Consider the following 23,170-nt stretch of genomic DNA (forward strand, 5'->3'; position numbering starts at 1 on the left):
GTTATGCATTCCTGTGCATGCTTGGATACAACATACTCATTTTATATTATTTATTTATTTATTGTATGCATGGTACCTTTATTGTGTATTTATTTCATATTCACATGTATTAATGTGGCTCACACTTTGGGGGGCTTTGGGTGGTGTATAAATAAAAAATCATACCATATCATGCCATGTGTGTTGCTGTGTGCATAGGATATGTTGCTGCATGTTGCTGTGAATGTTGGCATGGGGTGCTGCTGCGAAGTCTTCTGCACACATTTGTGTTTGTGTGTGTCAGATAGATGGAAAGGGGAGGAGGAGCTATCAAGACTTCAGCTGATCAGCTGTCTCTCTGGTTTGACTTACTCTGCTCCCTTGCCCTGCAAGGGAAGATGTTTAGGACCGAAGGACAAGAGGAAAGTGTGGATACATGGAGGCAGGTCCACGCCATACACTTAAAATACATCCAAATCACATTCAAGGCACATGATACCCCTCCCCCCCAAGTCCTAGGAATTGCAGTTTGTTAAGGATGCTTTTGAATTATGGTGCTGGAGGAGACTCTTGAGAGTCCCATGGACTGCAAGAAGATCAAACCTATCAATTCTGAAGGAAATCAGCCCTGAGTGCTCACTGGAAGGACAGATCCTGAAGCTGAGGCTACAATACTTTGGCCACCTCATGAGAAGAGAAGACTCCCTGGAAAAGCCCCTGATGTTGGGAAAGATGGAGGGCACAAGGAGAAGGGGACGACAGAGGACGAGATGGTTGGACAGTGTTCTCAAAGCTACTAACATGAGTTTGACCAAACTGAGGGAGGCAGTGGAAGACAGAAGTACCTGGCGTGCTCTGGTCCATGGGGTCATAAAAAGTTGGACACGACTAAATGACTAAACAACAAGGAAGCTTGGAATTGTAGCTTTGTGAGGGGGAAACTTCAGTTCTCAGGATCTTTTGGGGGAAGTAATGTGCTTTAAATGCACTTTGTGTTTTAAATACCGCTATATGGTTTGGATCTGACATAAAAGTTGTAAAGCAGCACAATATGAGACTGTGGAACATGTTTTCTGCTTACACAGTGTAAAAGTTAAGCCAGGCCCCTGAAGTTTTACAGTTCCCATGCTTTTTGTTGCATGCATAAATATATGCCATAACTCTTCACTTAAACATAAGGTTTCAACATTCCTAGAATAACTGATTCCTAATAGTGAATGCTATCTAAACTTCAGTTTTTGTTTTTTTATGTATAATGATTTGTATTCTACCGTCAAGTCTGAGAAGTGGAAATAAAGGATGAAAAACCATGCCTGCCTGCCGATTCCGAATCAGACAGTAATAAATCACAGTAACATGTCAGAGAGGTTCTGTGACTTGAAAACATGGGTTGTGACACCATATTCACTTGTCTGTGTGCCGTAAGTTATGAGATACGAGGTCAGAAAAGTGACACTGGATTTGTAGTTCCAGTTTACTCTGCCAAAGATTATCCCTTCAACAGGGATTTTAACAGAAACCCAATGTACAACGTGTTTGCTGCAACTGGCTGTGTGACTACAAGCCTTACTGGTCTGGAAAGGATTCCCACAACTAAAAGTGTACTTTCCCTTTTTGCTGTATGGAGTTGCCTGCATATTAAGTGCCTTAGAATGCCATCATCCATCCTTTCCAAGTCTCAGGCTGGTAGAAACCCCAAATTGTGCTGGGTTTTGTGATGTCCAGCCCCACTTCAGCTTGGATGTGTTGAGAATTGACCAGCACAACTGTAAATAAATCATAGAATCGTAGAGTTGGAAGGGAGCTTGAGGATCATCTAGCCCATGGGTAGGCAAACTAAGGCCAGGGGGCCGGATGTGGCCCAATCGCCTTCTAAATCCGGCCCACGGACGGTCCAGGAATCTGTGTGATTTTACATAAGTAGAATGTGTGCTTTTATTTAAAATGCATCTCTGGGTTATTTGTGGGGCATAGGAATTCGTTCATTTCCCCCCAAAAATATATATATTCCGGGGCCCCCACAAGATCTGAGGGACGGTGGACCGGCCCCCTGCTGAAAAAGTTTGCTGACCCCTGATTCTAATCCAACCCCTGCAATGCAGGAATATACAGCTGTCCCATATAGGGATTGAGCCTGCAACTTTGGCGTAAACAGCACCATGCTCTAACCAACTGAAGTGAGTGCTAATAACCTCCCTTCTTTTTAGAAATGAAAATTAGAGAGAGGTGATTCTCAAACAAAGAAGATGAGCTGAGGGAATGTCTCACACTGGAATAGGACTAAGAGTGACTGCACACAGTCTTGATTTGGCCTGAGGACTGGAGCAGTAAAAGGAAAGGGACAAAGCTTAACCCTGAACTTGCTCAAACCAAAACAGCGCAGCCCAGCCCAGGCATTTGTATACAGGAAATCACTCACATGATCTGCTTCAGCCTTTCCTGTGTTTGAATGAAACCGGAAGAGCAGGGATAATAGCTCATTTTCCCACAATTCCCTCCTTGATGATTGCCCCATCAATGCCCCAAGGCCACAGGTTCAAGGTCTGCTGTGAGCTCTGTACTATTTTCCAAAAAGCTACATGAAGCACAATCCTGCTGGAAACATCAACCCAGAAATTCTGCCCCCAAATGCTTAGGAACCTGGCAAGCAGAGGAGGAGACAGGGAATTACTGCTTGATCAGTTTCAGAAAATAAGAAATGTCAAATCCTAGATGTGTGATCTCTCTTGACACATCTTCACTATGCTTAGAAGCATTAGAGGTTCCCATAAATTATTTTCCCTACCCCTTGTAATCACCAATTGTTATTTTAAAAATGTTCTAGGTCTGGGTTCATGCTCAATTTTTCCCTATTCCTTTCAGTATTTGATTGTAAGCCTGCAGTCTTCTTCTTCTTCTTCTTCTTTTAAGAAATTCTGACAAAATCAGAACAATGCAGAACAGAACATAGGGTTTCCATATTTCAAAAAATAAAATTCCTGACACCCTCAAAGTTAAAATAGTGATTTTAAGTTTCCGTTTCTTTTTTGATCGCGTTGCCATACATCTGGGTTTTCCGTGACATTTTGCCGATCCCACCCCCGACGCCATTTTTACACCCCCAAACCAGGACATGTCAGGAATTTACCTGACGTACAGCAAGCCTACCTAAACAAAACGTAAGCATAAAAGTTACATATAGCTACAACCATTGGTTAAATCTCTGTTCTTCTTTACTTATGACTGGAATCCTCTTTTTGGGGGTCTGTGGTATCACTTTATGTGATTCCACAGAAGGTCATGCATGGCTAGTGGTTGCCACTGATGTTGCTTTTGTGCTACGTATTTAATAAAGAGATGCCATGTTGCTTGTAACTTTTCTTCTGTCTTTTTTAATTTGTTCGTTTTTTGCCTTTTGTGTTATTTCCCCATCAATACAATTGCCCAAGTTTGCTGGAAGCATTCAAATAGCAAGTTGTCTCTCAAATCCAGGGGTCAGCAAACTTTTTCAGCAGGGGGCCAGTCCACTGTCCCTCAGACCTTGTGGGGGGCAGGACTATATTTTGAAAAAAAATAAAATGAACGAATTCCTATGCCCCACGAATAACCCAGAGATGCATTTTAAATAAAAGCACACATTCTACTCATGTAAAAACATGCTGATTCCCGGACCATCTGTGGGCCGGATTGAGAAGGCGATTGGGCCAAATCCGGCCCCCGGAGCTCAGTTTGCCCACCCATGCTCAAATCTTGCTACCTTCAAGCTGAAATACTCCAGATAGTAAAAATTTTAATATCCTTATTTTTTAATCACCCCCAACTTTTTATCAAATTTTTGTAATATGCAAAAATAGATAAAAGGTAAAGGTACCCCTGCCCGTACGGGCCAGTCTTGACAGACTCTGGGGTTGTGCGCCCATCTCACTTAAGAGGCCAGGGGCCAGCGCTGTCCGGAGACACTTCCGGGTCACGTGGCCAGCGTGACATCGCTGCTCTGGCCAGAGCCAGAGCCAGAGCCGCACACAGAAACACCGTTTACCTTCCCGCTGGTAAGCGGTCCCTATTTATCTACTTGCACCCGGAGGTGCTTTCAAACTGCTAGGTTGGCAGGCGCTGGGACCGAGCAGCGGGAGTGCACCCCGCTGCAGGGATTCGAACCGCCGACCTTTCGATCGGCAAGCCCTAGGCGCTGAGGCTTTAACCCACAGCGCCACCTGCGTCCCCAAAAATAGATAGGCACTGGAAAAACAGGCAAATAACAAAGGGGGCAGGGTGTGTAATATACAGTGTTACAGAATGAAATAACAGCAGCAAACAATACCAATCATATATCAGATGGTATTGAAATACCCCAACCATAATGTTTTATATTTTGACTTCCCTCATCAAATATGGGTAGCAATGCTATCCTGGAATTTCGGTCTAGTTTCTGACCCATGGTAAGTCCCATTTCATAAAATATTTTTTTCTATAATTTCTGTATCTTCTCACAGGACCACAAGATACGGAATTTGGAAATTGACTCTGCAGCCTCTCCAGCATAGTAGGCTATCAGTACTTGGTATTCTGCTAAGACTGTGGGGAGCCAGGTACCGTCTATGAATTAATTTGGATGAATTTTCTCTCATTTGGGATGCAACGGACTGGAATGGTATTGTGCTCCAGATTTGGTTTGGTTTATTCGATTTATTATATCTCTACGCCGCTTTCCATTCAAATGAATCCCAAAGTGACGTACAAACAATAACAATAACATAACATGTAACTGAACATCACAAATAAATTGTATAAAATAATTAAGGAATTACCAGTGAAACAATACAATTTATAGTCAACTTTATAGTCAGTTTCAGGCTCTAAGTCTTGTTCCCACAGTTCTCTTAGGCTTAGGGGTCTAATAATGCTCGTGGTTTCTTGCAGTTTCTGATACAGTCCACTCATCAGCGAAGGATCCAATTATTTAGAAATAATTTATTAACTTCAAGGCTGTTGAGAACCAAACCAGGAGTGGTTAACCTGCGATCTCCAGATGCTGGAGGACTCAACTCCCATCAGCCCCAACTAGCCAGAGTTTTTAGGGGGCAAACCAGGTTGGGATAGCTGGGATAGCAGGCTTGTTAGTTATTGAATGTCTTGTGTAGATTCAATTTCGTTGTTCTGTATGGGACAATGGCAATAAAGATTATCGTATCATATCGTATCAATGATCACCAATGATTGGCGCTGCAGAGCCATAACACCCAATAACATCCCAGAGGGCACAGGTTGGCCATCCCTGCCGTAATCTATCCCACAGTATTCAGTGTGCCCCATGCTCCCCGGATGTCCCTTCTTGTATATATTTTCTTCAGGAGTCAGTTATGGACCTGGTCTCTCAGAGGAGGTTCAGAGGCTTTAGAAGTCTTCCTTTGATTGGCGTGAGCTGCAGGAGAGCGCAGCGTTTCGACTTGCACAGAACGCTGCGCCGGGAGAGAGAAAAAAGCCCAAGAGTGCTGTTGGACTCCAAAGCTTGCCCGCGCCCCTTTTTACACCAAACGAAGCTGCTCCCCTGGGAAGGGAGACAATGGTTTTATGTATCTCCTCCCACGGATCTGGAAAGCAAAAGCCCCCGCGTTCTGGAGGCCGGAGCTGACCCTTCGCTGGAAAGCCCCCTTGCCTTTTGTTCCACCCAGGAGAGAGAGAGAGACCCGCCTCCCCCGGGGCAGGCCGAGGAATTCAAACCCCTCCCCTGCCCTGCCTTCCCCGCCTCGCTCCGTCCGGCACTTCTGCCCAGGACCGAGCGCAGCGAAGGTACAAAGCCCAGGCAGGCGCGCCATCGGGGCTTCCTCCTCGACGGGACGGGTTCCTTGTGTGACGGGGGGCCTGTCTGCCCTCCACCCGTCCCAGCGCCGGCTTTGAAACGGGGCTAGCGAGCGAGTCCTTTCCGTGGAGCCGGGCGCCGCTTCGCCTGGAAGCTTCGAGGGGAGGGACCGGACGGGACTGGATAAGGAAGCTGATCGCGGCGCAGATCCGCTTGGAGAGGCTCGGACGGAGGGTGCCTTGGGAGAAGAGCAGGCAAGACGCCAGGGTGGGGGACGACGGGGGGACGACCACCATTGCCTACATCGGATCGCGTTGGCGGCTTCGACGGGGCCCCCCTAGCGAGTTCCCCGCCCGCTTGGGAGGAAACCGGCCGTAGGGAGCGGCCCCCTGTTCTCTGCGGGAGAGACTAGACGGGGTGATCTTCCTACCCCTGGTGAGGGCGATGGAGAGCCTCTGACCCCGGATTCGTTGAGAGGAGTCTATAAACTCAAAGGGCTGGATCCTGCTTCCTCGACGGGAGGGGGTTTTGGCAGGCAGGAGTGTTCACCCCACTTCCCTGCTGAACGCCCCTGTGGCCCCCTGGATGGTCTCGATCCCGTGGGAAGTGGCGAGGAAGGCAATGTTAGTGACCTAGATGTGGGGGGCCTTGGACCAATGAGGCCCAGAGGATCCCAAGGAGCCCCTGGGAAGCATGTTCCGGAAGGCCCCACTAGTGGCCTGGGGGCCAGGTTCGCGGAGCGGGGGCACCACGGCCTACGCCAACCCCGTCTGGACGGCGTTATTTGACTATGAGGCCGCCAGCAGCGACGAGTTGACCCTGCGGAAAGGCGACTTGGTGGAGGTGCTTTCGTGGGATGCCGCCATCTCTGGGGACGAAGGCTGGTGGGCCGGCAAGGTGAACAACCAAGTGGGCATCTTCCCTTCCAATTACGTGTCGCCCAAGACGGGGGGCTACGCGGGCCCCGAGAGCCCCCCTGAGGCCGACTTCCGGGACCTGAGGCTGGAGGAAGTGATAGGTGTCGGTGGCTTTGGGAAGGTGTACCGCGGCAGCTGGAAGGGGGAGTTGGTGGCGGTCAAGGCTGCGCGCCAGGATCCGGACGAGGACATCAGCACCACGTCAGAGAGAGTACGGCAAGAGGCCCGGCTCTTTGCCATGCTGCAGCACCCCAACATCATCGCCCTCAAAGCCGTCTGCCTCCGCGAGCCCAACTTGTGCCTGGTGATGGAATATGCGGCCGGGGGTCCCCTCAGCCGCATGCTTGCCGGCCGCAGGATCCCACCCCACATCCTCATCAACTGGGCTGTGCAAATCGCTCACGGGATGCAGTACCTGCACTGCGAAGCCATCGTGCCCGTCATTCATCGCGACCTGAAATCCAACAACAGTGAGTAGGAGGGTTGGGATTGGTGGTGAGGGATTTGCATATATTTGCATATATTTTGCCTGAACAAATCAAGCTGGTTGGTTAGTTCGTTTCAAAAATGTGCATCCCCGCCTTTCAGCTTGAAATTGCTCGCGTAACGATATCTTAAGATCGAACAGTGGAACGAAACGTGAGAAAATGTAACCGAGCCGTAAACTGACAATAATGAAAAGAAGAACAACCGAGAAAGGAAAATAAGAATGGAACATGGAAAATTAACTCAGAACATTCCTGTTGAAATAATCTCGTTTTTAAATGCCAGCTTAAAGATGAACAGGGAGGAGGCCAGGCAGACCTTTCTGGGAGAGAATGGCATCTTCTGGGTGCCACTTTGGAAAAGGCTCTGTCTCTCTCCCCTCTTAATCAAATGTTTGCTGTTGTGCAGAAACAAGGAAAGCCTCAGCAGCTCGACAGAGGTGATAGGCAATTCCCAAGGCACCACCCTGCTTGCAGATTTGAGTGCAGTATTTAAGAAAATGAGGACACTGTAAGCCAGGAACAGGAAGCATCAGGCCTGGGGGCCAAATACGGCCCCCAGGACCTCTCTGTCTGGCCCTTGAACCTCACCCAAGGCCATAGCTCTCACCAGCCCTGCTCTGTGCCATAGCGGAATCGTTTTGCCTGGTTTGCCTGTCTTTGGACTGTGCGAAGGTGTCTTGCTTGCCTGGGTACAGGATGGGAATATGTGGGGGGAGTGGGAGCCATGCAATTGCCTTTGGCTTTTATGTGCCCAGAATGCAACCTACTGCACAAAGCTGAGCGTCACATGCATTGCTCTGCCTACTTTCGCATCTGGCCCCTCCCACCCCTGGCACGCAGCACCTAGAGCATTGGCCACGAAGGAATGCAACCTTAATGCGGGGAAGAACTTCCCCATTCCTTCCTTAAGCCTTGATAATAAATGTCAAAACTGCAATTCCAAGTTGCATCAATTTTATGGCCTAAGCTATGTCTTTCCTTATTTATTTTAGCTTTGGGGTACACAATCTAGCAGGCGGTTTGTGCCATTGTTTAGAAATATAACTTCCCGCTAGGGATTGTGCCCCACAGGGGGTGGGAACCACAGAAAGCCTTCCTTTCAGCAGTGGCGCTAAAATTTGAAATGTTGTTAGTTTCAAGTGTAAAATAAAAATGGGGGGGGGGTGAATGAAGGCAAGAAAAGGTGACTTCTGGAACAGGTGTACTCCGAGCAAGCGCACTCTCAAAAGAAGCCATTGATAAGGAATATGCACTGTAAATTTGAAGCACCTGTTCCCCCTAGAGAATCCTGGGTATTGTAATTTAAGGGTGCTGAGAATTGTTGCTCTTTGAGGGGTAAACTACAGTTCCCGGGATTTTATTTGCTTTTAAGTTATGGTGTATATGCAGCAATAGGAATGTAGGAAGCTGCTGTATAGCAAGTCAGACCATCGATCTATCTAGCTCAGTATAGTATAGAAACATAGAATTGTAGACTTGGAAGGCACCCCAGGGGTCATCTAGTCCAACCCCGTGAAGCGTAGGAATCTGCACTAGCTGGCAGCTGCTCTCCCAAGATTTCAGCCAGGGGACTCTCCCAGCCTAACAGGAGACGTTGAGGGTTTAAACCTGGGACCATCTGTGTGCAAAGTGGGCACTTGACCACAGAGCCACATCCCTCCCTGAAGGGGCAAGCTGCCCAGTGGTTTTGGAAGGCACGGGAAAGGAACCTTCCTTTAAGCCAGAATCCGGCCTGGAACCTTCTTTCAGTTCTGGGACATGAGAAGCGAGGGTGCCTCTGAGCACATCCAGAGTACTCTCCTCCTCCCTCCCCTGCCAGTTAAACACATTTCCCCCCTCCCACCTGCCTTAGGTCAAGAGGTGAACTAAGGTGGAGGCAGGTCCAGTTTGGGAAATGAAGTTCTATCTGCCACCCTCTCACTGTTCTCCTCCCGGAGTTTTGCCACCAGACAGCAAATGAGTGTGACCTCAGTGACCCAAAGCTAGAAGGAAGTGACAGCAACTCTCTCTCTCTCTCTCTCTCTCTCTCTCTCTCTCTCTCTCTCTCCCAGAAACTAACTCTACACTGTCGTTTCCTCTTGTGAGGGCGAGATAAATGTTTTTCTTTCCATGCAAACAAGAGCCTGATGATTTGAAGCCTTTTCCTCTCTCTCTCCAGGCGCTGGGCTTCCTCCAGCTGTAGATTTGGAGAGGGGAAACCAGGGACAAGGAGGGGGAATTTTGTCCCATACCATTGCAGCCCTCGCCCTAAGCAACTCTTGCTTTGATCTGTTTGAAAGCAAATCTTCCTGTGGCAGAAGCCAGCACCACCCCATCACAGATAGGCAGATGGCCAGAGTCGTCTCCCTTGTGCTGGTTGCAAGGCACTCTGCACATGTTCAGAGGAACATTGTCCTCTAGATGTCGCGTCTTTCAGGCAGAGCACTGGTGGAAGGGTTCCTGTTTCAAAGCTGATCGGATGATGGCTGTTTTCTTAGTCCCATCCCAACTGCCCGCCTCTGTTGGTCATATGAGAATCACGCCTTGCAGGGTTGTTTTAATTCTGGATTAATGAAGTTAACTCTGGGTTAATGAATTTAATTCTGTATTAAAGAATTTAATTCTGGGTTAAATGGGGAGCATCTGTTTGGCTACCATGGGGAACGAGACGCTGGAAGAGGTGAGCCTTTGCTCTCAATCCGGCAGCTCTGCTTCTTGCGCTGCGGGAACAGTACCTAGCAATTTGTTCCCTAAATTGTAGTTATTACTGTTTGCAAAATGCCCACCATTATGTCAGGCACGGTGTGAGAGGAGGACAAGCCCGTATATGGCAGGGAATGTTCACTGCAACAGGATTCCTCCAAATATAGGACTAAATGGGAGCTGCCTTTGGATGCAAAGTTGGGAAGGGAGTAGATGTTAAGCATCCATCCTGCACCTGTGTGCAGAGCACTGTCCTCCTCATTTCTTGGTCACCCTGAGTGTGACAGAATGCTGCAAACTGGGATATATGCATATATTTTAGGCCCGCGGATCTTCCTGGCTCAGGGGCCTCACCTAGAGTCGGAAGGGACCCTGAAGATTGTCTAGTCCGGGGGTGGCCAACTCCCAAGAGACTGCTATCTACTCACAGAGTTAAAAACTGGCAGTGATCTACCCCATTTTGGGGGGGTTCAGGTCAAAGCTGTTGAGCTTCTTTGGGGGGAACCACTGATCTACCAGTGATCTACCACAGAACGTCTACTTATCTACTGGTAGATCACGATCTACCTGTTGGATGTGCCTGGTCTAGTCTATGGGTAGGCAAACTAAGGCCCGGAGGCCAAATCTGGTCCAGTCGCCTTCTAAATCTGGCCCACGGACAGTCCAGGAATCAGTGTGTTTTTACATGAGTAGAATGTTTGCTTTTATTTAAAATGCATCTCTGGGTTATTTGTGGGGCATAGGAATTCGTTCATTTATTTTTTTCAAAATATATTCCAGCCCCACACAAGGTCTGAGGGACAGTGAACCGCCCCCCTGCTGAAAAAGTTTGCTGTCCCTTGGTCTAGTCCAACTGTAGGAATATGCAGCTGCCCCATATGGGGATCCAACCTGCAACCTTGGGGTTATCTGCACCATGCTCTAACCAATTGAGCTATCCTACTAGGGCACAGGATAGGGAATATTTTCAGCCTATGAGCCATGTTCCCTTCTGGGGTCACATTCCCCTTGTAGGCAGGACTAGCAGCAAAAGTGGGCAGAGCAAAAATAATGTTAATTTTACCATTGTATAATCAGCTAGTTTCTACACACACTCAACACATTGCACTGTATCCTCCATCAAGAAGCATGATCAGAGTTCAATGACACATTCCAGCTTGGCAAAAACACCCAAAGGAGGATGTGGAACATCTGGAATTTGACAGAAGGGCATCCTGTTGAGAGCATACAGTATAGCCCATAGCTGTCAACTTTCAGATTTGAAAATAAGGGATCAGCAGCCTCACCTGTTCTGGGGATAGTCTACGGGATATCTAACAATCCGAGATAGCAGTGGGAAGCAGCAGGAAACGGCGCAGGAATAAGGGAATTTCCCGCAAAAAAAGGGAAGGTTGACAGCTGTGGTATAGCCTCTCCTAACAGGCTCAAAAAACCTTGCCGTCTGCCTCCCTATAGAAATATAAGCTACCATAACGGAACGTAGATCAGAGCTTTCCAAACTTGTCATGGTGGTGACACACTTTTTAGACACGCATCATTTCATGACACAGTAATTCAGTTCTACTAGCATACCAGTAATTCAGCTTTACCAGCAAGCTCTCATTCTAGCCCACACTGCAGCTGGCACGATAACGTGTCCTGACACAGAATTTGGAAAGCTCTGACGTAGACAGTCGTTTTTAAGTCAGTTGGAGGTGGCTTGGGAGAGAGATTTTGCTTCCTGTGATGTACACACATATGCAAACTTATCTCTTCCTACTGTCACTTCTGATCAAACAAGTTTTGTGGGGGTGAGCAGGGGGGGGAATACGAAAAACTTGCCAAACCTGTTTAACACAGGTGAATGTGGAAGGAGTAGGTACACCCCCCAAGCAGTGATCCCTCTTTCAAATTCTTTTTGACTCCTCTCAAAGGACAACAGTTGCTTGTCTATAGGTTCTCTCTTCTTTATTCCAGGTCTTATGCGTATGTGTGTGCGTGTGTAAATTTGTCACTCATCTCAGTATTCAACCATCTGGCAATATCTAAAAGCAGCATGAGAGTCGTCTTTAAATATCTGAAAGGCTGTCCGTCATGCAGAAGACAGAGCACACTCAGGCCACCTTCACACCATACTATAATACTACTTTATAGTCGTGACTTCTGTGCCAAAAAATCCTGGGAAGTCGCGTTTGTTAAGGGTGCTGAGAGCTTTTATTCCTCTATTTCCCTCCCAGGGCTACAGTTTTCTGAGTGGTTTAACAGTCAATCTCTTTCCCCAGGTAGCACTAGAAATGGTAGCTTTGGGAAGGAGAGAGGGGTCTCCTAACAACTCTCAGCATCCTTAACAAGCTTCAGCTCCCAGATTTCTTTGGGAGAAGCCATGACTGTTTAAAGCAGAGATCAGCATACTTTTTCAGCAGGGGTCCGGTCCACTGCCCCTCAGACCTTATGGGGGGCCAAACTATATTTGGGGGGGATGAACTAATTCCCATGCCCCACAAATAACCCAGAGATGCATTTTAAATAAAAGGACACATTCTACTCACGTAAAAAAAAACACTGATTCCTGGACCGTCTGCAGGCCAGATTGAGAAGGCGATTGGGCCGGATCCATCCCCTGGGCCTTAGTTTGCCTACCCATGGTTTAAAGTGGTATCATAGTGCTTTAAATGTATGAATGTGGCCTTGCTAACTGTTGTTCTGGAAGATTAGGTGAAGAACCCTAGGTCTAGGAACAGCAGGGAAGAAGGTTTTGGCTAAAGATTAAGAGAAAGGTCCTAGTGGCATAAGCTGTCTGACAGAGAACCAGGCTGCCTTGAGAGTCGCAGGTGGGCTCTCCTTTGCAGGGGCTGTTAAATCCCTGAGTGGCTGTCGGTCAGGGCTGTGTCACTGTAACATGCTGCACAAAAGATCCTTTGTGGAGGTCATCTTGTGCAACCCCTTGCTCCACGAAGGATCTTCACTAGATCTCAGGGCTTGCCATTAAGCCAAACCAACACAGAGTTTTCATGTATTGATGCCTTCATCAGTGCATGAAAACTATGTGTTGGTTTGGCTTAATGGCAAGCCCTGGGGAGCTGTCTTGGGGGAGGACAGTTGCTACGGTATGTTGTGAACCGCCCTGTGATCTACGGGTGTGGGGCAGTGTACAAATTTAATTAATAATAATAATAATAATAATAATAATCACAGTTTGAGCCAAGGCTTGGCCCTCACCCCTGTTTTCAGTGCTCCAGTTTGCTAACAGAGAGGAGAGTTTCTTTATACCCAGGCAAAGTGGCACTTTCAGCTTTACACCACAATATTATAGAGGCTGGATGGCAATGCTTCAAACACCATTCTTTATTCTCATTACAGGAATTCCAACCCCCTTCAGTGAATTCCCAGGGTGTCTTACCGTAAATGCAATTAAAAGAGTTAGAGAAGCACCACCATTTAATGAAGCAGCTGAAAAGCAAGGGCAGGAGATAAAATTATTCTTAAAAGCTGTTGTTGTAGTTTTTAAAAGCACATCTTTGCCCCATGCAGAAGCCAAATCAGAGTAGGCCTCACCCACGCTTCCTTAAGGAGAGCATTTCACAACCAGGCTGCCACCACAGAGAAGGCCTTTTCCTCGATCACCAGCCACTGCGCTTCTGATGGCAGAGGACAGCCGCCAACGAGACCTAAAAGCAGGGATGCGGAGCTTGCGGCCCTCGGCCTGGCTTCATGTGGCCCTCAGTCAAATATCATGCGGTTGGCAGTAGCTGGGGGGGGAGGGGAAGAGGAGGAGAAAAAGTGGGGAGTGGGAGGCAGGAACAGCTGAAGCAGAAGCAATGATGGAAGGGGAGAAGGAAAGCCCTATGCAAGAAAGCAGTCCAGACCTCTGGCAAGAGAAATCTGCCCATTCCCTGGCAACCTGCCAGGCAAAGAAAGGTGGGGGTTGTAGAAAGAGAGAGACAGAGAGAGCTGGCAGTGGGAAGGTGGAATGGGGAGCTTACCCTTCTAATCCTGAGTGTTACCACTTCCCATTAAGGTAGGGAGTAGTTGCTGACAGTGTTTGAAATTAGCCAGGGGCCAGGCGCAATTTGCGGTTTCGACCACTCGCAACCAAGTGAAGGTGCCTGGGCGCCAGGATGGCGCCTGACATCTCTACCATCTGGAGATCATTGGATCTGGACTGTTTTCACACACTAATACCCCATCCTGTAGAATTCTTATCAGTTACATTTTATCTTCACAATTGGAATGAATTTCAGGAACCAAATTGCTTTATCTGTGCAGCCTGAGCAGGAGCAGTCAGCATTAAGAAAAAGAGGTTGGAATAGGCCGGTAGATATGCGGACTGTCCCTGGATCAAGTGACTTTTCTTCTTTAAGTTCTCAAAAGTTCTTAAGCTAGCTCAAGGTTGTCAGCTGAAGTAGCCAGATGTTTTAACGGAGAATCAGTCACAGTGAGTCCATGAAAAAGAAGACTTTAGAGCTGTCTTGCCCTAAAATGGCAACTAGACATTCTCTTTTGGTGACTGCAACCTTGGTTTAAGGAGTCATTTGGCTTATAGACTTGAGTTTCTAACACGGCAAGTCTTGGCAGGGCGGCAGAAGCAGGAGACGAGGAAAGTGCTCATTTCAACCACACACATAGGTGCACTGTGTTTTCATCTTCAAACCATAGCTAAACTTAGCTATTGCTGAAAGCGACATGTGAACCAATCCACTGCCAGGGCCATTTGCAGAAAAAGTGGGATGCAAATATTCCAAATAAGAAATGAAAATATGTGCTGGTAGCAGCCTGACACAGCCTTCGAGAGGTGGACCCCACCATCTCCACCATGAGACCTGAGATCCGACATTTTTTAATTTTATTGCATTGCATTTCCATCCCACCTTTCTCTCTCAGGAGCTCAAGGTAACCTTAACAACCCTATGAGGTAGGTCCAGTGTCACCCAATGTCACCCTGGGATCTCCGCGGCCGAGTGGGGATTTGAACCCTGATCTCCCATTTCCTAGTATGACACACTAACCACAACACTGTACTTGCCTGCGCACTCCAGTGAGGAGTCTGTGTGGGGCTTCTCAACTTAGGTGTCAACTTTTGAATTGGTGGCGGCAGCTGCTGTCGCTGGTGTGCCTTTAAAGATCTTACCACTCCTCTTGTGGGGCTGGCACGGTTGTTCTGCACTCCCACTCACCCCACCCCTGCACTAAGGTGAGGATCTCAATTCTGCCTGTTCTCTCTCCTGTCCTGGAATTGTGAGCCAGAACTCCCAGACAGTTGCAGAGGCCAGGGAGTTGTGAAATCACGAGCAGAAAATCCCCGCGTACCAATTGTGCAATAATCACCATGGGAACTCTCTCGTATGTAAAGCATCAGTCCTTGGCAGTAGAATCACAAGTAGGGACCCTGAGGTTGTTTATGTGCATGTGACTGAACGTCCGTGTGAGAGGCAAGATGATTTCTGTGTAACATATATATCCTCCTTATGTTCTAAGGCTTTGCTCCTCTGTTGCAGACCATCCAGCTAAGGCATAAGTGTTTCTCTGTGTGTGTACTAGTTGAGGAGGGAAGGGCAATTCACTCTGTAGCTGCCCCAAGAACTCCCCTTGTATTAGACTTGCTAATAATATTACTTACTAATAATATTGCTCAAGGTTGGTTTCCATCTCAGTCTTATTCTGAGTAGACCTATCGGGAGGTTGTGGACTCTGCTTCCTTGGAGGTTTCTAAGCAGAGGTTGGATGGCCATCTCTCATGGATGTTATAGCTGAGATTCCTGCATTGCGGGGGGTTGGACTAGATGACCCTTGGAATTCCTTCCACGCTACAATTCTATGATTCCATGATTCTATGATCCAATGAAATCCATAGCTATAACTAGCTTAGGACCATTTATTCCCATGGGCCTATCCTGAGGAAAACATAGTTGTTGACGACAACCCTAGATATATTTATTACCTGCCCTTCACAATGATGTTCCAGAGTATTAAAATCAGTTAAAACTGATATTGCAGTACCTTGAGAACCTTGCCTTTTTGAGGAGAGAAGAGACAAATTTCTTGTTCTTTATGCTGCCAAGTAAAAACTCAGTGGGCCGCCCATGAACACAAAGTAGTGTGCTGGTTAATTCGTAGGTAGAATTAACCTAGTGGCCTCCCAAACAATATTTACACCGTACATTTAAAGCACTAGAGTACACTGGGCAGCTTCCAACTTATATAAAAACATAATAAAATATTTAAAAACTTCCCTACACAGGGCTCCCTTCAGAAGTCTTTGAAAGGTTGTATAGTTACTTATCTCCTTGGCTTGGGTTTTGTTTTGTTTTGTTTTGTTTTGTTTTTGCATAACTCCATACCCTCCAACGTTTCTCCAATGAAAATAGGGACATCCTAAGGAAAAGCGGGACGTTCTGGGGTCAAATCAGAAACCGGGACAGCTTCTGTAAATCCGGGACTGTCCCTGGAAAAAAGGGGCACTTGGAAGGTCTGAAGTGTGGGTGCTGCCACGCTAAAAGATGGATTGCTTACAAATGTGGAATCAGTGCTACGTGGCACCTGAATCGGCGCCAGTTCCACAGACCAAAGCGATTTGGGTGGGTATGGAGGGAGACGAGGCGACTTGATAAGTTGTGTGTGTTTGTGTGGCGGTGCTGGTAAGCAGACCTCCCTCCGGGATCTCTAGGAAGGCTGTGGATGTCGGTGGAGGGTGTGGCGTTGTTTTAAAGAGGGCTTTCCTTGCGTAGGGTGTTCTTTCAAGGCAGAGGAGGGAGGGAGGGAGAGAGAGAGAGTTGTTCACCAGCCTCTCTTAAACAATGGCCCAGTGGTTGTAGCAGAGATCTGGTCCCTTCACTTCCTCCCCAGTGGCTTCCTGCTCGCTCTCGCTCAGGCTTCCTCTCTGTCCTGGCTGACTGGGGAAGGGAAAAACGTCTAGGCCTCACAGCAGCAGCAGCAGCTGTTGGGGGCGGGGAGGGTGCCTTCTTGGGGTACTTCTGTCGGGGGAGCCCCTTCCCTACAGCCCAACGGAACAATGGACCGATTCTCCTGCCAGCGCCACACACAATGGGGCGCTCAGTGACGCAGCGTCCCAGGGAAATGCTTGAGTCGCCTACGGGTCATGGGGCCAAAGCCCAGCCAGAACGGCGGGGCTGGGATTGCCTCGCAGCCAGGGCTGTGGAAAGGGCTTGTGGGCCGTAGCTGAGGGTCAGGGCTGAGAGGGATTGATGCTCCCAACTGGTACTAAAGGAACGTGGGGGGCGGGGAGTCCTTTTGGGTGTCTCAGAGGGAGACACCCATAACCGTTTCCCAGGATCTGGGAGGTACAAAACGGTAACAGCAGTGCCTCTGATGACGTGCAGAGTGCAGTCTTGGGTCACCGTATCCTGTGCTCGTACAGCTGGATTAAGGAGACAGGCTTGCTTTCTTCTGTTTATTGGGTGGTGGTGTTTGTATTTATAATGCTCTGCAGCATCTGTCAGACATGAGACACTAATCCGCTTATGCTTAGGTAAGGCAGATAGATCGCAATTCCAAATATGTCAGATCAGAAAGGTATGGCAAGGCAGCTCTGTTTCAAGTAGCATTAGGGATTATTTGGTTTATTCATAACCAAAATACAGTCATACCTCAGAAGTCGAACACCTTGCAAGGCAAACGTTTTGGATCCCGAACTCCGCAAACCCGGAAGTGATTGTTCTGGTTTGCGAACGTTCTTTGGAAGCCGAACGTCCGTTGCAGCTTCCGATTGGCTGCAGGAGCTTCCTGCAGCCAATCAGAAGCTGCACCTTGGTTCTCCAATGTTTTGGAAGTCAAATGGACTTCCGGAACAGATTCCATTCGACTTCCGAGGTACGACTGTTGTGAAATGGACCTAAGTCTTGGTGGACGTTTACAAAGGGCTTTTGCCTGTATGTATCTGCAAGGAGGAGGGAAGGAAGAGTGTTTCAGCTGCTAGGGGCCAAAGTCCCTTTGCCCTCTCCCAGTAAAGTATTTGAGGGGGCCAAGCCCCCCAAAGTTGATGGGCATTGCCATTCAAATAGTGTGGGTGAGCCCCAACATGTGATTGATTATGGGGGGGCTGGGCATACCTGCCCTCCCCCAAATATTTTACTCAAGTTGGCACCCCTGGCTCAATGGGAAGACATCTACTTGGCATACAGAAAGTTGCCATTTCAATCCCTGGCATCTCCAGTTAGGGTTTTTGAGAGCATCCTTTTTGAGAGCTGGACATTTATCTCTGTCTGGCAGCCACTCAGAACAGGCAGCAGCTTTTTAACAGGCAAGCTGCACATTGTTAAATGCACGATCACATTTAATGTACCTGCTTTAAAAAGGTGGGGGTAAGGAAGCCGAATCGGGACCACATCACAAAGGGAACTGCGTTAACCCTCCTCTCTTCCCATGGTGAACACATACACATGGAAGTTGTTGTACACGTTTCCCTCCTGGGCAAAGAGCAGCGTTCAGTATGGTGATAGAGTCCAGGCACAGAAGAAGGAAAAGGTTCAACAACCCTCTCCCTACCACATGCCACTGTCTAGATCCCTGACCAACATAGGCCTGATCCCCCTCCCTCGTCATCCCCCAAAATGCCTGCTCTTAATAAAACGAAACAAACCTGTGAACACTCAGTGTGATTATTGGTTCCTAAGATTTGTCGTCTCCTATTCCGTGTGTGCCCCCAAACTGTTCTGGGGAAACATCCTGATAAGCAAGGGTTGTCTGGAGGCAGAACAGGCAGCCTTGGGAGGTGTTGGGCTTTTCTTCACTGAAGGTGCATAACTAGAGATTGTCAGGGATGCTGTCACTGGAAGATTCTTGCCCTGGGCAAGGGGTTGGGCTAGATGACCGTTAGGATCCCTTCCAGCTCTAGGATTCCACTGCCCCTCCTATGTTGGTGATGACCACAAACATCTAGATGCTCCTTCTGGCTCCTGGATCTCAAGTTGTATAGGTCTTTAGGGGGAATCACTACCATCTCAAATAGAGGTTAAAAAAAACGGACCAGGAATTACATGTGCTTTTTCCAGCTCTGGCATGTTGCATTCCTGATAGTCAGGCATTAGTTTCTGATGACTGGTCCCAGGGCTCTAGCGTTGATCTTGGAGCATCAAACAGGTGGGGTAGAGAGCCTTAAATATGAGGACTAGCAACTTGAAAATAAGACCCAAAGCCATTGGAATCCAGTGGGAAATTGAAAACACACTTGTAGCAGCAGGAGAGAAGTATGAGTTCAGTCTGGAAAATCCACCACTGTACTGAGCAAAATTCATCTCCCCACTTTGAAGAGTAGTGAATGGGGGAGTGGGTTTCAGGTTTTTGGACCATCAGGGCGTGGAGCCAGGACTCCTGGGTTCTTTTGCCTGTGAAGTTCTGAGTTGGGTTTAGTAGGTTAGTGCAGAGGAGCGTGACTGCTTCTGCCTCGCCCTGGCGCAGTTTCCATGCTGTGTGTGTGCCAAGTGCATGGAGGAAGCTTGGCAGCGTGGGCAAAAGCTGCCAGCACAGGAAGCTCCTTTTGTGCCAGGGAGGTGCTGACGAGGGTGCCTTCCCAGGGACCGATTGCCACATAGTGCAGCAATAAGAATGTCAGGAGAGCTCTGCTGGATCAGGCCCATATGGCCCTGTTCTTACTGCTGCCAACCAGATGTCTGTGGGACGTTCACAAGCAGGACCTGAGTGCAGCAGCCGTGATCCCCACCAACCAGTGTTTGGAGGCATAGTGCCCCCAATAGCATATGTAAAATATTGCCATTGTAGCTAGTAGCCAAATCATAACCCCTTAGCCACCCAAAAGGCAGTACTCTAGAATGGCAACTTAAGCTGACAGAATATGCGCTTTGCAGACATATAGAACAAGAGAATGAGAAGAACATATGTTTAAAGAAGATTGGAAAATGTTTATTGAATATATGGGGGGAAACTACATCTGAAAACGCTGGCAGCATTAAGATAAATTCAACAGTGTAAATAAGTTTTGATGGATGCAATAATGGAATACTGAATGGTTTAGTTTTTGTAAAATATGCAGGGATTTATGATGTGCAAAATGAACCATGGAAAGAGAAGAATGGAAGTCATTAATATTTTAAGGATGTTTAAATGAGTATTTAAAATTGTAAAACAGAATTTTTTTAAAAATTATACACACACACACACAAAATAAAACAAAATGGCAGTACTCCAGAGGGCTGTCACAAAAGGCTGTCAGCCTTTGTAATTTAAGCTCCCTTTAAGCTGTTGCTATTATTATATATTAGGGGACATGGGTGGCACTGTGGGTTAAACCACAGAGCCTAGGGCTTGCTGATCAGAAGGTCGGCAGTTCGAATCCCAGTGACGGGGTGAGCTCCCGTTGCTCGGTCCCTGCTCCTGCCAACCTAGCAGTTCGAAAGCACGTCAAAGTGCAAGTAGATAAATAGGTACCACTCTGGCGGGAAGGTAAACAGCGTTTCCGTGTGCTGCTCTGGTTCGCCAGAAGCAGCTTAGTCCTGCTGGCCACACGACCTGGAAGCTGTACGCCGGCTCCCTCGGCCAATAAAGCGAGATGAGCGCCGCAGCCCCAGAGTCGGACACGACTGGACCTAATGGTCAGGGGTCCCCTTTACCTTTACCTTTATTATTATATTTGGGATGTGGGTGGCGCTGTTGGTTAAACCACAGAGACTAGGGCTTGCCAATCAGAAGGTTGGTGTGTTCGAATCCCCGTGATGGGGTGAGCTCCCGTTGCTCAGTTCCTGCTCCTGCCAACCTAGCAGTTTGAAAGCACGTCAAGTGCAAGGAGATAAATAGGTACCGCTCTGGTGGGACGGTAAATGGCATTTCTGTGCGCTGCTCTGGTTCGCCAGAAGCAGCTTAGTCATGCTGGCCACATGACCCGGAAGCTGTCTTCAGACAAACGCCGGCTCCCTCGGCCAGTAAAGCGAGATGAGCGCCGCAACCCCAGAATCTCTTTACCTTTTTTATTATTTGTTTGTTTGTTTGTACCCCACCCATCTGACTGGGTTGTCCCAGCCACTCTGGGCTGCTTCCAGCATATACAAAAACACAATAAAACATTAAACATTAAAAACCTCCCTATAAAGGTTGCATGATCCGCTATGCTGAAGTCCATTAACCACCTTTAACATGCTATTTCCCCCTCTCCCAATATTTATTAAGATAATGTGCTAAAACCCAAATAGCCTTGAAAAATAAAAAAGTGCCCTTAACTTTCCATCCCACCAATGTTGGGTCCATGTCCTAACTTAGCATTAGGACAACTTCCTATGGACTAGGGCATGGCAGACCAGGATCAACACAGCCATGAAGCTCAGCGGGTGACTTTGGGCCAGTTGCTATCGCTTGTCCTGACCCACCTCACAGGGTTGTTGTGAGAATATAAGATTGAGAGGGGAAGAAATCCGTATGCCACCTGGAGCTCTCTGGTGCCATACAAAATTATCATCAGGATGGGGCAATGGTAGATGTCCGTGTTAACGGGAGAAAAAGTATTTTGTTACTATTTGTAACAAAAGGACTCTGAGCATATGAAAGGTGTCTTATACTCACTCCTGATTAGCCCCTCAGATTTACATGGGGAATGTTAAGGAAAGGCTTCCAGGTTATGAGCAATGAGGGCCAGGGAAGCTTTGGCCCGCTAAGGCCTCTCTGATGTGTTTTCCTGGATGGAGGCCTCCAAACCTCCTCCACTGGCTTCCCTCAGAATCCCATGTCTGCTTCTTTTCTTCCCTCAGTACTGCTGGCGGAATACGTGGACGATGGAGATGTGAGTGGGAAAACGCTGAAGATCACCGATTTTGGGCTGGCCCGCGAGTGGCACAAGACGACCAAAATGAGCGCGGCGGGCACCTATGCCTGGATGGCACCGGAGGTCATCAAAAGCTCCACCTTCTCCCGGGGCAGCGATGTCTGGAGGTGAGAGGGTGGGGTGGGCCCTGTCTAAGGTTGGATTTTGGCCTTGGAGCCCAGATGTGCAGGAAAAAGCAAGGACCCTCTTGCCCTGGGACACCTCCCTTGCCAAAGCAGAACACCCTGTTTTGAAAACTGTGTCAGAGTCCCAGTTAACTAACACGCTCTTCATATTCTTGCTCCAAGGATCTGTGGAAGTCCACAGCAGGTAAAGGAAGCCAAATTCTGTATGTGTGTAAGAAAAGAGTCTCCCCTCTTACACACACACACCTTTCAGGCTGGGTTTGGAGCTTTGACAGGGAAGCAGCTCAGACTGAGGGTTTGTCTGGGAGCTGGAGGTTCCAGCCCTTTCTGGCTCTCGGCCAGGCCCTGATCCAGGCAGGTGCTGACTTGCACTTCCCCCTCCTCACATGCAGCTAGCCAGGCACTTTGACAGCAACTCTGAAGCTCCTGGCTGCCTTGCCATCTCCTGTGGCCCTGAGGGAGACTGGAGGGTCTGAGAGCCAGCCAGTTGGTGCAGGGATCCCTAACAGGTCCTCACAATCATTGGTAGTGTGGATATCTGCTATGGGGCCGGATCTGCACCCCTTGTTCCTCCGCCAAGGACACTCCAGGTCCAGGTCTGGACAAACCCAAGCAGTGTACGTGTGTGTAAGAAAGAGGCTGACAGAAACAGGCCTCATTCACACCATACATTTAAAGTGCACTGGTGCCGCTTTCAAATTGTTTTGTTACCCCCAAACGAATCCTGGGAAAGTGGGAAGGGTGATGGGCATTTTTAGGAGTCCTCTGTTCCAGAGCTACACTTCTCATAGCGGTTTTCCAATCAATTCCTCTTTGTGTGGAACTCTGGGAAATTGTAGCTCAAGGAAGGGAATAGGGGCCTTCTAACAACTTTCAAGGGACACAAGTGGCACTGTGGGTTAAACCACAGAGCCTAGTACTTGCCAATCAGAAGGTTGGCAGTTCGAATCCCCGCGACGGGGTGAGTTCCCGTTGCTCGGTCCCTGCTCCTGCCAACCTAGCAGTTCGAAAGCACATCAAAGTGCAAGTAGATAAATAGGTATCGCTCCGGCGGGAAGGTAAACGGCGTTTCTGTGCGCTGCTCTGGTTCACCAGAAGCGGCTTAGTCATGCTGGCCCCATGACCCGGAAGCTGTACGCCGGCTCCCTCGGCCAGTAAAGTGAGATGAGCACCGCAACCCCAGAGTCGGTCACGACTGGACCTAATGGGTTCCTTTACCAAACAACTCTCAGCTCCCAGGATTCTTTGAGAAAAGCCATGACTATTTAAACTGGAATCCCAGTGCTCTAAATGTATGTTGTGAATGTGACCACAGTGTGCATACACAGGACAGGACACTGGGTAACGAGTGACTGAAACCATTTTTCATTGCCCGTCATGGGTGTGGTGCAAAAAACACCTTGTGAGCTTGCAGCTCAAAGTCTTGATCACAAGCA

At 48.2% G+C, this 23,170-nt stretch overlaps 1 protein-coding gene across 1 annotated transcript in view; it reads left to right on the forward strand.

Moving 5' to 3' along the window:
• Nucleotides 1-5,695: 5,695 nt before the first annotated feature.
• MAP3K11 (mitogen-activated protein kinase kinase kinase 11) overlaps nt 5,696-23,170 on the forward strand; it is a 33,040-nt gene continuing 15,565 nt past the window's right edge. Inside the window, exons 1-2 of the mRNA XM_079956582.1 lie at nt 5,696-7,145; nt 21,536-21,716. Of these exons, the coding sequence (XP_079812708.1) occupies nt 6,452-7,145; nt 21,536-21,716 (875 nt within the window). The 5' untranslated portion in view covers nt 5,696-6,451. The remainder of the gene's footprint in view (nt 7,146-21,535; nt 21,717-23,170) is intronic.

Source organism: Podarcis cretensis (genome assembly GCF_951804945.1).
Source record: "Podarcis cretensis genome assembly, chromosome: 16".
NCBI lineage: Eukaryota > Metazoa > Chordata > Lepidosauria > Squamata > Lacertidae > Podarcis > Podarcis cretensis.